The sequence below is a fragment of the Chlorocebus sabaeus genome, chromosome 12, assembly GCF_047675955.1.
Source record: "Chlorocebus sabaeus isolate Y175 chromosome 12, mChlSab1.0.hap1, whole genome shotgun sequence".
NCBI classification, from domain to species: domain Eukaryota; kingdom Metazoa; phylum Chordata; class Mammalia; order Primates; family Cercopithecidae; genus Chlorocebus; species Chlorocebus sabaeus.
In genome coordinates, this window is record NC_132915.1 from 27401699 (window position 1) to 27415455 (window position 13757).

Below are 13757 nucleotides of genomic sequence, written 5' to 3' on the forward strand. Positions count from 1 at the left end.
TACTTTCTGGGTACTGAGAATACAAAAGTAAACAAAACAGCAAGAAATCTTATACTCTATGTTAGGATATGAGTTTACATTCTAATGAGATAAAAAATTGAGATAGTCTGTGTGAAATAAAGCATGCTATAAAAATTATTGTATCAGTGGAGAAAAGGAAAATTAAGAGAAAAAAGTAATAATTATTGTATTAATATATAGAGTGCTTATGTCACTAATAAAAGACTTAAGCATTTTGTTGTGGCAGAGTAGAGATTCAAATTAGAATCTGTAGTTATGTAGTGAAGATACTCTGATGAAGACAAATAATGTAGAAATGAGTTAATTGCTAGTGAAAAGATTTTCAAATTATTTTTATTAGGTAATTTTATAATTTCATAATAGCTGTTAGGATACACAAACATATATATACAATTTTCTAAACAATAAAAAGCCGTTTAGTATATCTGCCTGAATGTATAGTATTCAAAATCTTACCAAAACATTTATTATAAAAATCAGTAAAATTGTTTAACACATTTATAAAAATTGCTGGGTATGTATACATAAACATTTTAAGCTTGCTTTACAAAAAAGAGTTAAGTTTCTATCCATGTGCGCATAGTGACTTCAAAGGTAGTTCAAAGGGGGGGAATAAAGAAGGTAGCATTGCCTTGTAATACATCATTAATTAATACTGACTTACCTTTGGACATTCATGAAAAATCCTTTGTTATCACATATGGTGAAAATATTAAAAATTAATACTCCATTTCTATGAATAAAACATAGAAGACTTTATTTTTCCAGACTAACTCATTAGCATGAAAGACTGCATTCATTCTGCAGATATTACTGACACCCCATAATATTTAAAAATATTTACGATACTTAAAATTCAAAAGGAAACCCGCAAGACCTATTTTTCTCCCAATACATTCACTGAATGCAGATTTAAATGAGCGCATCTCATTTTGATTGTGCCCTTTGTGTGCTTTAAAATGACTACAATATAGTACATTTGTATTTTTAACTGGTACCAAAATTAAGATGAATGATCTATGCAAAACCAGTAGCCTGTATTTCTAGTAACAGTTGTCATATGCAAAAAGAAAAAGCCCTGAGTCAGTATGTTTTTGCAAAAGTAATGAAGGAGGGTGCTCTAAAGTCATTTTATAACTTATAAAATTGTTAAGACTGTCCAGTATTCATTTGCTTTGTTTTCATTTTGATTGAGGAGAGGTATGATTTTTGTCTCGTTAATCCAATTCAGATCTTTTCTTAATACTCAATTTCATTTAAGTCCTCAGAATGTCCTGATGATTGTTGAGTTGTATCTTCCATTTCTGTCAGGAAAGACAAATATACAATAACAGTATTTATTATAGAAAAATATTTAATTTGTATTCTTGTAGTTTGAAACAGTATTGCAAAGTCCATTTTCAGTCAAGCTTATATAATTGGGAAAAAATATTACCTTCACAGGGTCCGGCCTGAAATTTAACGTCATCAATGGCGATATCACTTCTTATCGATACTCCTCGAATGGCTTCAAAAATAATCTGAAAGAATAATATGTTTGAATTTAGAAATAGAATCATCCTGATAATACAGTGCTGGTCAGGGCAGATCCAGGCTTTGTAGATATGAAAACTTAGATTGCTCTTGAGGATCCCTTTAAGGAAAAGGATACCAAATTACAAATTGTAATCTAGAGATTAAAGATAATATTTATTTGGAATTTAAAGAAACAATAAATTACTGAAGCCTTGAAGATTCAGGTCCCTGTCTTCTGAGATCTCTTTACCAATTTCCCAGAAATGCTTGCCTAGAAACGCTTCCTGGTGGTAACCTGGTTTCCTCTTCCCAGTTGGAACACTCTGCTTCCAGCATCCCCCAGCACTCACAAAGGGTCTGTGAAAGTGAGGTGCTCAGAAACTTAAATTTCCCTTAGCACTCCATAAATCTACTTCTGATACTGCTACTAGGTGGAAACATTTAATATGACTGATGATACCCATGTGTGAACAGAAAAGCATAATAATGAAGTTTACCAAAGATAAGGGTTCACTTATGTTAAATACCACAACATCAAAGACACAGCTCAGGCAGAAGAGAGAATCAGTTTTATAACTTTAGATTCTGAGAAGAATATAACTGATCAGATATTGTGGTTGTAGGAAAAATAGATTACTTAACCAGCTCTAAGGCTGTCCCAACAATGGTTAATAAATTACTGAATGGTCCACGGAGGCCCATGGGTAATGAAAGTTGTTCAGAAGACACATTTGCTCTATTCATTTTATAAGCAAATGAGTCTTCATTGGAGTAGTGTATAATTTAAATTAAATTTTTAAAAACCCATAAATTTTATTTAAACCATCCCTAAAATTAAATCAAAGAATATAAATTAACTAATACTTTTATAAAGTTACTTGAATTAATGTTTCAAAGAAGCTTTAATGACAGACTAGTGGCAAAATACTGTTAATAAAAATTTTTTTTTTCTTTTTCTTTTTATTATACTTTAAGTTCTAGGGTACATATGCACAACGTGTAGGTTTGTTACATATGCATACATGTGCAATGTTGGTGTGCTGCACCCATTAACTCATCATTTACATTAGGTATATCTCCTAATGCTATCCCTACCCCTCCCCCCTCCCCACAATAGGACCCGGTGTGTGATGTTCCACTTCCTGTGTCTGAGTGATCTCATTGTTCAGTTCCCACCTATGAGTGAGAACATGCGGTATTTAGTTTTCTGTTCTTGCAATAGTTTGCTGAGAATGATGGTTTCTAGCTGCATCCATGTCCCTACAAAGGACACGAACTCATCCTTTTTTATGGCTGCATAGTATTCCATCGTGTACATGGGCCACATTTTCTTAATCCAGTCTGTCACTGATGGACATTTGGGTTGATTCCAAGGCTTTGCTATTGTGAATAGTGCCGCAATAAACATACGTGTGCATGTGTCTTTATAGCAGCATGGCTTATAATTCTTTGGGTATATCCCCAGGAATGGGATGGCTGGGTCAAATGGTATTTCTAGTTCTAGATCCTTGAGGAATCACCACACTGTGTTCCACAATGGTTGAACTAGTTTACAGTTCCACCAACAGTGTAAAAGTGTTCCTATTTCTCCACATCCTCTCCAGCACCTGTTGTTTCCTGATTTTTTAATGATTGCCATTCTAACTGGTGTGAGATGATATCTCATTGTGGTTTTGATTTGCATTTCTCTGATGGCAAGTGATGACAAGCATTTTTTCATGTGTCTGTTGGCTGTATGAATGTCATCTTTTGAGAAATGTCTGTTCATATCCTTTGCCCACTTTTTGATGGGGTTGTTTTTTTCTTGTAAATTTGATTGAGTTCTTTATAAGTTCTGGTTATTAGCCCTTTGTCAGATGAGTAGATTGCAAAAATTTCCTGCCATTCTGTAGGTTGCCTGTTCACTCTGATGGTAGTTTCTTTTGCTGTGCAGAAGCTCTTTAGTTTAATTAGATACCATTTGTCAATTTTGGCTTTTGTGGCTGTTGCTTTTGGTGTTTTAGACATGAAGTCCTTGCCCATGCCTGTGTCCTCAATGGTATTACCTAGGTTTTCTTCAAGGGTTTTTATGATTTTAGGTCTAACATTTAAGTCTCTAATCCATCTTGAATTAATTTTCGTATAAGGAGTAAGGAAAGCATCCAGTTTCAGCTTTCTACTTATGGCTAGCCAATTTTCCCAGCACCATTTATTAAATAGGGAATCCTTTCCCCATTTCTTGTTTTTGTCAGGTTTGTCAAAGATCAGATGGTTGTAGATGTGTGGTATTATTTTTGAGGGCTCTGTTCTGTTCCATTGGTCTATATCTCTGTTTTGGTACCACTATCATGCTGTTTTGGTTACTGTAGCCTTGTAGTATAGTTTGAAGTCAGGTAGCATGATGCCTCCAGCTTTGTTCTTTTGGCTTAGGATTGTCTTGGCAATTCGGGGACTTTTTTGGTTCCATATGAACTTTAAAGCAGTTTTTTCCAATTATGTGAAGAAAGTCATTGGTAGCTTGACGGGGTTGGCATTGAATCTATAAATTACCTTGGGCAGTATGGCCATTTTCTCAATATTGATTCTTCCTATCCATGAGCATGGTATGTTACTCTATTTGTTTGTGTTCTCTTTGATTTCACTGAGCAGTGGTTTGTAGTTCTCCTTGAAGAGGTCCTTTACATCCCTTGTAAGTTGGATTCCTAGGTATTTTATTCTCTTTGAAGCTATTGTGAATGGGAGTTCATTCATGATTTCGCTCTCTGTTTGTCTGTTACTGGTGGATAAGAATGCTTGTGATTTTTGCACATTGATTTTGTATCCTGAGACTTTGCTGAAGTTGCTTATCAGCTTAAGGAGATTTGGGGCTGACACAATGGGGTTTTCTAAATATACAATCATGTCATCTGCAAACAGGGACAATTTGACTACTTCTTTTCCTAACTGAATACCCTTTATTTCTTTCTCTTGTCTGATTGCCCTAGCCAGGACTTCCAACACTATGTTGAATAGGAGTGGTGAGAGAGGGCATCCCTGTCTTGTGCCAGTTTTCAAAGGGAATGCTTCCAGTTTTTGCCCATTCAGTATGATATTGGCTGTGGGTTTGTCATAAATAACTCTTATTATTTTGAGATATGTTCCATCAATACCGAATTTATTAAGAGTTTTTAGCATGAAGGGCTGTTGAATTTTGTCAAAGTCCTTTTCTGCATCTATTGAGATAATCATGTGGTTTTTGTCTTTGGTTCTGTTTATATGCTGGATTATGTTTATTGATTTGCGTATGTTGAACTAGCCTTGCATTCCAGGGATGAAGCCCACTTAATCATGGTGGGTAAGCTTTTTGATGTGCTGCTGGATTCGGTTTGCCAGTATTTTATTGAGGATTTTTGCATCGATGTTCATCAGGGATATTGGTCTAAAATTCTCTTTTTTTGTTGTACCTCTGTCAGACTTTGGTATCAGGATGATGTTCGCCTCGTAAAATGAGTTAGGGAGGATTCCCTCTTTTTCTGTCGATTGGAATAGTTTCAGAAGGAATGGTACCAGCTCCTCCTTGTACCTCTGGTAGAATTCAGCTGTGAATCCATCTGGTCCTGGACTTTTTTTGGTTGGTAGGCTATTAACTATTGCCTCAATTTCAGAGCCTGTTATTGGTCTATTCAGGGATTCAACTTCTTCCTGTTTTAGTCTTGGGAGAGTGTAAGTGTCCAGGAAATTATCCATTTCTTCTAGGTTTTCTAGTTTATTTGCGTAGAGGTGTTTATAGTATTCTCTGATGGTAGTTTGTATTTCTGTGGGGTCAGTGGTGATATCCCCTTTATAATTTTTTATTGCATCTATTTGATTCTTCTCTCTTTTCTTCTTTATTAGTCTTGCTAGCGGACTATCAATTTTTTTGATCTTTTCAAAAAACCAGCTCCTGGATTCATTGATTTTTTTGGATTTTTTTTTTGTGTCTCTATCTCCTTCAGTTCTGCTCTGATCTTAGTTATTTCTTGCCTTCTGCTAGATTTTGAATGTGTTTGCTCTTGCTTCTCTAGTTCTTGTAATTGTGATGTTAGGGTGTCAATTTTAGATCTTTCCTGCTTTCTCTTGTGGGAATTTAGTGCTATAAATTTCCCTCTACACACTGCTTTAAATGTGTCCCAGAGATTCTGATATGTTGTATCTTTGTTCTCATTGGTTTCAAAGAACATCTTTATTTCTGCCTTCATTTCGTTATGTACCCAGTAGTCATTCAGGAGCAGGTTGTTCAGTTTCCATGTAGTTGAGTGGTTTTGATTGAGTTTCTTAGTCCTGAGTTCTAGTTTGATTGCACTGTGGTCTGAGAGATAGTTTGTTATAATTTCTGTTCTTTTACATTTGCTGAGGAGTGCTTTACTTCCAACTATGTGGTCAATTTTGGAATAAGTGTGATGTGGTGCTGAGAAGAATGTATATTCCATTGATTTGGGGTGGAGAGTTCTGTAGGTGTTTATTAGGTCCACTTGGTGCAGAGTTGAATTCAATTCCTGGATGTCTTTGTTAACTTTCTGTCTTGTTGATCTGTCTAATGTTGACAGTGGGATGTTAAAGTCTCCCATTATTACTGTATGGGAGTCTAAGTCTCTTTGCAAGTTTCTAAGGACTTGCTTTATAAATCTGGGTGCTTCTGTATTGGGTGCATATATATTTAGGATAGTTAGCTCTTCCTGATGAATTGATCCCTTTACCATTATGTAATGGCCTTCTTTGTCTGTTTTGATCTTTGATGGTTTAAAGTCTGTTTTATCAGAGACTAGGATTGCAACCCCTGCTTTTTTTTTGTTTCCCATTTGCTTCGTAGATCTTCCTCCATCCCTTTATTTTGAACTATGTGTGTTTCTGCATGTGAGATGGGTCTCCTGAATACAGCAAACTGATGGGTCTTGACTCTTTATCCAATTTGCCAGTCTGTGTCTTTTGATTGGACCATTTAGTCCATTTACATTTAAGGTTAATATTGTTATGTGTGAACTTGATCCTGTCATTATGATATTAGCTGTTATTTTGCCCACTAGTAGATGCAGTTTCTTCCTGGCATCGATGGACTTTACATTTTGACATGTTTTTGCAATGGCTGGTACCTGTTGTTCCTTTCCATGTTTAGTGCTTCCTTCAGGATCTCTTGTAGGGCAGGCCTGGTGGTGACAATCTCTAAGCATTTGCTTGTCTGTAAAGGATTTTATTTCTCCTTCACTTATGAAACTTAGTTTGGCTGGATATGAAATTCTGGGTTGAAAATTTTCTTTAAGAATGTTGAATATCGGCCCCCACTCTCTTCTGGCTTGGAGAGTTTCTGCCGAGAGATCTGCTGTTAGTCTGATGGGCTTCCCTTTGTGTGTAACCTGACCTTTCTCTCTGGCTGCCCTTAACATTTTTTCCTTCATTTCAGCTTTGTTGAATCTGACAATTATGTGTCTTGGAGTTGCTCTTCTTGAGGAGTATCTTTGTGGTGTTCTCTGTATTTCCTGAATCTGAATGTTGTCCTGCCTTACTAGGTTGAGGAAGTTCTCCGGGATAATATGTTGCAGAGTGTTTTCCATCTTGGTTCCATTTTCCCCATCACTTTCAGGCACACCAATCAAATGTAGATTTGGTCTTTTCACATAATCCCGTATTTCTTGGAGGCATTGTTCATTTCTTTTTACTCTTTTTTCTCCACACTTCTCTCGCTTCATTTCATTCATTTGATCTTCAGTCGCTGATAGTCTTTCTTTCAGATGATCGAGTCAGTTACTGAAGCTTGTGCATTTGTCACGTAGTTCTCGCGTTATGGTTTTCATCTCTATTGGTTCTTTTAAGGACTTCTCTACATTGGTTATTCTAGTTAGCCATTCGTCAAATCTTTTTTCAAGGTTTTTAGTTTCTTTGCACTGGTTACGTAGTTCCTTCTTTAGCTCTGAGAAGTTTGATCGACTGAAGCCTTCTTCTCTCAGCTCATCAAAGTCATTCTCCATCCAGCTTTATTCCGTTGCTGGCGATGAACTGCGTTCCTTTGGAGGGGGAGTTGCGCTCTGATTTTTTGAATTTCCAGCTTTTCTGCACTGCTTTTTCCCCATCTTTGTGGTTTTATCTGCCTTTGGTCTTTGATGATGGTGATGTACTGATGGGGTTTTGGTGTGAATGTCCTTTCTCTTTGTTAGTTTTCCTTCTAACAAGCAGGACCCTCTGCTGTAGGTCTGTTGGAGTTTGCTTGAGGTCCACTGCAGACCCTGTTTGCCTGGGTATCAGCAGCAGAGGCTGCAGAAGATAGAATATTGCTGAACACCGAGTGTTGCTGTCTCCTTCTTGCTCTGGAAGCTTCGTCTCATGGGTGTACCCTGTCATGTGAGGTGTGAGGTGTCAGTCTGCACCTAGTGGGGGATATCTCCCAGTTAGGCTACTCAGGGGTCAGGGACCCACTTGAGCAGGCAGTCTGTCCGTTTTCAGATCTCAACTTCCATGCTGGGATATCCACTGCTCTCTTCAAAACTGTCAGACAGGGGCATTTACCTTTGCCGAGGTTTCTGCTGCTTTTTGTTTGGCTATGACCTGTCCCCAGAGGAGGAGTCTACAGAGGCTGGCCGGCCTCCTTGAGCTGTAGTGGGCTCCAGCCAATTTAAGCTTCCCGGGAGCTTTGTTTACCTACTTTAGCCTCAGCAATGGCAGGCGCCCCTCCCCCAGCCTTGCTGCCGCCTTGCAGTTAGATCTCAGACTGCTGTGCTAGCAATGAGGGAGGCTCCGTGGGCGTGGGACCCTCTAGGCCAGGTGTGGGATATAATCTCCTGATGTGCCATTTGCTAAGACCCTTGGTAAAGGGCAGTATTAGGATGGGAGTTACCCGAATTTCCAGGTGTTGTGTGTCTCAATTTCCTTTGGCTAGGAAAAGGAATTCCCTTCCCCCTTGCGCTTCCCAGGTGAAGCAATGTCTCGCTCTCCTTCAGCTCTTGCTGGTCGGGCTGCACCTGAGGACCGGCGCCAACTGTCTGACACGACCCAGTGAGATGAACCCAGTACCTCAGTGGAAATTGCAGAAATCACCCATCTTCTGTGTCGCTCCTGCTGGGAGCTGGAGGCTGAAGCTGTTCCTATTCGGCCATCTTGGGCATGCCCCCCTGTTTATAAAAATTCTAAGGATCCAACTTGTGATGGTGAATTTTAGGTGTCAGCTTGACTGGGTTAAGGGATACCCACATCGCTGGTAAAGTATTATTTCTCAGTATGTATGTGAGGGTGTTTCTGAAAGAGATTGGCGTTCGAATTGGTGGACTGAGAAAGGAAGATCTGTCTTCACCCAATGTGAGTGGGGACTATCAGATTGCTTGAGGATACAGATAGAACAAAAAGGCAGAGGAGAAGCAAGTTTTCTCTCTCTTCTGTAACTGGGACACCGTCTGCTTCTGCCCTTGGACATCAGAACTCTAGGTTCTTCGGTCTTCCGACTTCTGGAACTATACCAGTGGCACCCTAGGTTCTCAGGCCTTTGGCTGCAGACTAATAGTTATACCATCGGCTTCTCTAGTTCTCAGGCCTTGGGATTTGGACTGAGCTATGGTACCAGCTTTCCTGTTTCTCCAGCTTATATATAGCATATTATGGGACATCTCAGCCTTCATAATTATACGAGCCAATTTCCTTAATACATCCCCTTTCATATCTCTCTCTCTCACCTTCTGTGTCTGTCTCTCTGTTTCTCTCTCCTCTATTGGTTCTGTTTCTCTGGAGAATCCTGATTAATACACAACCCTAAATGAGAATCCAAATAAATGGCAAGAAGAGGGAAAAAAATGTCCTAACACATCTAGATAGGAGTGCAGATAATAAGACTTTTGGTTCTCTGAACAACAATAAAATCTGTTTTTTTTTGGCCTTCAAGTCTGTAATGAAAAGAATAATAAACAAAATTACCTGAAGGAATTATATTCTGAATAGTCTATGATTTGGCCAAACACTTGATTTTATGCAACTTTCTCTTCTGAATTTTCTTAGTACAGTAGTGATCACCATTTTATAGTACTATGATTTCTCCCTTGTATTATAAATATGTAGTAGTACCTCTTTTTCTACATTGACAATAGGATTAAGCCGACTTATCTTTGCACTTTAAGACTAACCAAGTCTATCCAAATCAAATAGCTACTGAACAAATACTTGTTTATTTAGATAATAAACATAACAAAGGTAGGATTAAATAAGATAATATATGTCCTTGGTTCCCAAAGTGTGTGCTGAGGTACCCCAGGGTGCCCAATTACATTCACGGGGTGCTGTGGATAGCTTGAAATTTTAAGGGAAACAAGGCAGTATTCAATACTTAGCAGATACCATGTGAACTGCTAGCTCAAGGTCAAAGTTTTAACATGGGATTTACCTATATTCCTTTTGATAACATGTCTTCTTTGCGCTGAGTTTTTTGGTAGCTGCTGCAATTAAAAGCAAGCATTGTGTAGAAATCAATGTGGAACATAAAATAAGGGTAGTGTATCCAATCTGATTCCAAGTTGGGAAGTTTGTGCCCAACAGGTATATACATTCTATTAGTACATAATTTTGGTTAAGAATTAGATAAAATATTTTTAAGTATTTTTTTCAAATGGCTACTAAGTTGTTAGAACATAAACACTGAAGTTTTTTGAATCCAAATACTTAATATATGAAACTGTTAGGTGTTTCTTTTGGTTTTGGGGCACCAAGAAAAAATTACTATGGGCATCATAAACAGGAAATTGTGGAGACCTGAGTCTTTTTTTTTTTTTTTTTTTTTTTTTGAGACAGAGTCTTGCTTTCAGACTGGAGTGCAGTGGTGGGATCTCAACTCACTGCAACCTCTGCCTCCTGGGCTCAAGTGATCCTCCTGCCTCAGGCGCCCAAGTAGCTGGGGCTATAGGCATGCACCACCACACCTGGCTAATTTTTGTATTTTTAGAGGAGACAGGGTTTTGCCATGCTGCCCAGGCTGGTCTCAAAACTCCTAGGCTCAAGAAATCCCCCCACTTCAGCCTCCCAAAGTGCTGGGATTATAGGTGTGAGCCACCGCACCTGGCCAACTTGAGTCTTAGCTGAATATGCAGTGCATAGAAATTCCTAGTAACTGTTAGGCAGTATAATTAATAATATGATGGATGTAAATATTTCAGTGAGCTGGGAATTTGTATAACACTATTTCAATGGCATCAAAATCTAAGAAACCAAGGAGGAAAAGTCATGAAAGTGGGGGAGGAGCGGCAATCAAGGAATCCAAAGGAAATAGAATGATTTTGTGCTTTTGATCAATAGTGAGTCAGTTTCTGCTTAGCACTAATAAATCCCTTAGGAGGGAACATGATTAAAAATTTGCCATTTCCACCCAGCCTTGAATCCAGAACATGAGATTTTGGGGGTAAATTGCCAATCAGCTGCTACCACTATATGTGTCTCTCCCCCTTCCACTTTTCTAATCTCTCAACTGCAAGAGCATCTAGTAAATACATATTTTACATTGTCTAATCATTTTAACTAGAAGTAAAAGAGAAAAGTTAATTTCAACTAAAGCAAATCTACATTCAACATTGGGGCTCTCATCTGCTTTCCCTGAAACTGCCTTTCTTTCTCCGAACATTGAGTTATGCATAAACTCTTAACGTTATCCATTTGTAAGACTGAACTGCAGTATTCTCAGTACTTCTGAAGATTTTTCATATTTCATTTATTGATGTCATCTCTTCTCTCTTCTTTATTTACTAATTTTTAATCTCTTACTGTTCATTGTATTTTTAACTTGTAAACTAAAGTGTGCATAAGCGTGTGTGTGTGTGTGTGTGTGTGTGTATTTGGAATGAGAGAATTACCTTTATTCTTTGTGAAGTTTGCTGGGTGTACTAGGATTTTCTACCACTTAGAGTTTTTGTTTGTTTGTTTGTTTGTTGTTTTTTTTAAAATTTATTTATTATTATTAAACTTCAAGTTGTAGGGTACATGTGCACAACGTGCAGGTTTGCTACATATGTATACTTGTGCCATGTTGGTGTGCTGCACCCATCAACTCGTCATTTACATCAGGTATAACTCCCAATGCAATCCCTCCCCCCTCCCCCCTCCCCATGATAGGCCCCGGTGTGTGATGTTCCCCTTCCCGAGTCCAAGTGATCTCATTGTTCAGTTCCCGCCTATGAGTGAGAACATGCGGTGTTTGGTTTTCTGTTCTTGTGATAGTTTGCGGAGAATGATGGTTTCCAGCTGCATCCATGTCCCTACAAAGGACACAAACTCATCCTTTTTTATGGCTGCATAGTATTCCATGGTGTATATGTGCCACATTTTCTTAATCCAATCTGTCACTGATGGACATTTGGGTTGATTCCAAGTCTTTGCTATTGTGAATAGTGCTGCAATAAACATACGTGTGCATGTGTCTTTATAGCAGCATAATTTATAATCCTTTGGGTATATACCTAGTAATGGGATGGCTGGGTCATATGGTACATCTAGTTCTAGATCCTTGAGGAATCGCCATACTGTTTTCCATAATGGTTGAACTAGTTTACAATCCCACCAACAGTGTAAAAGTGTTCCTATTTCTCCACATCCTCTCCAGCACCTGTTGTTTCCTGACTTTTGAATGATCGCCATTCTAACTGGTGTGAGATGGTATCTCATTGTGGTTTTGATTTGCATTTCTCTGATGGCCAGTGATGATGCGCATTTTTTCATGTGTCTGTTGGCTGTATGAATGTCTTCTTTTGAGAAATGTCTGTTCATATCCTTTGCCCACTTTTTGATGGGGTTGTTTGTTTTTTTCTTGTAAATTTGTTTGAGTTCTTTGTAGGTTCTGGATATTAGCCCTTTGTCAGATGAGTAGATTGCAAAAATTTTCTCCCATTCTGTAGGTTGCCTGTTCACTCTGATGGTAGTTTCTTTTGCTGTGCAGAAGCTCTTTAGTTTAATGAGATCCCATTTGTCAATTTTGGCTTTTGCTGCCGTTGCTTTTGGTGTTTTAGACATGAAGTCTTTGCCCATGCCTATGTCCTGAATGGTACTACCTAGGTTTTCCTCTAGGATTTTTATGGTATTAGGTCTAACATTTAAGTCTCTAATCCATCTTGAATTAATTTTCGTATAAGGAGTAAGGAAAGGATCCAGTTTCAGCTTTCTACTTATGGCTAGCCAATTTTCCCAGCACCATTTATTAAATAGGGAATCCTTTCCCCATTTCTTGTTTCTCTCAGGTTTGTCAAAGATCAGATGGCTGTAGATGTGTGGTATTATTTCTGAGGACTCTGTTCTGTTCCATTGGTCTATATCTCTGTTTTGGTACCAGTACCATGCTGTTTTGGTTATGCTGGGGTTCTTGTGAGTGGGGGAAACAGTGGTAGCAGCAGTAGCAGCAGCAGCATTTTTTTGACCTCTGAACTACAGCTAGCAAAGTGTGGTAGAGAAACTCAAAGTCTATTGGAACCCCCTTACTTTTTCTCTCCCAATTCTTTAGCAGCAAATTCTCTGTAGTCCATTCCTTCAGCTGGAAATTCCTAGAGTGGGCCTTATATCCCGCACTAAACCCAGGAACTGGAAATGTGAGTCATCCTGAGGTTTTGTGGCTTCCTAACAGAGGGCACAGAAATTGTGTAATAGAAACAAGTCATCCCTGCTGAGCTTAATCTGAATCCTGACCTGAGAAGAATCCACTAACATAATAAAATTCTTATACTAAACCACTAAAAAAAAAAAAAAAAAAAAAAATTTGCCATTTGATGCATTTCTTTTTCCCACAGGGATAATCTAATGAGTGGAATGCCTTCAGGAGGCCACCCACATATTATCCCCAAAGGATCAATCTCAAATGGCAGCAGTACTACCACACTCTAAATACCATCTCTACCTGCCCACTCCCATTGATGCTGTAGACATTTACTTCCCTAACTCTGTTCTCTTCCCTGAACTCATCTCATATCCTATTATTTACTTATACCCATTGGATTTCTAATAGACATAAAAAACTGAACATTTCACCCCAGGAGTCTATTTTCTTCCTGCACACACTGCCCTTACTCCAGGTCTGCTTTGTCTCAAGTCTTCCTCATCTCAATAAATGATATCTGAATTCATTTTAGCAATTGCTCATACCAAAAGCTTTGGAGTCATCTTGATATCTCCCTCACCACCTGATCAACTTGACTTCTTCTTCCTCTTATTTCCCCTCTTCTTATTTTTAATTGATAAATCACAATTTTATATCTTTATGGGGTACAATGTGATATTTATTT

General features: G+C 38.3%; 1 protein-coding gene and 1 long non-coding RNA gene across 3 annotated transcripts in view; one reads left to right on the top strand and one right to left on the bottom strand.

The window, feature by feature from the left end:
- LOC140712920 (uncharacterized) overlaps positions 1 to 13757 on the top strand; it is a 105926-nt gene that overhangs the window by 32050 nt on the left and 60119 nt on the right. The window lies entirely within an intron of this gene.
- The window catches only part of MAMDC2 (MAM domain containing 2), a 182478-nt gene continuing 169059 nt past the window's right edge, over positions 339 to 13757 (bottom strand). For both annotated transcript variants that reach the window (XR_005240447.2, XM_007969453.3), the window contains exons 13-14: positions 1457 to 1541; positions 339 to 1325 (exon numbers count right to left, since the gene is read on the bottom strand). Coding sequence is in view for 1 of the 2 variants with exons in the window: in XM_007969453.3 (XP_007967644.3) it covers positions 1261 to 1325; positions 1457 to 1541 (150 nt within the window). In the remaining variant the exon portion in view is untranslated. The remainder of the gene's footprint in view (positions 1326 to 1456; positions 1542 to 13757) is intronic.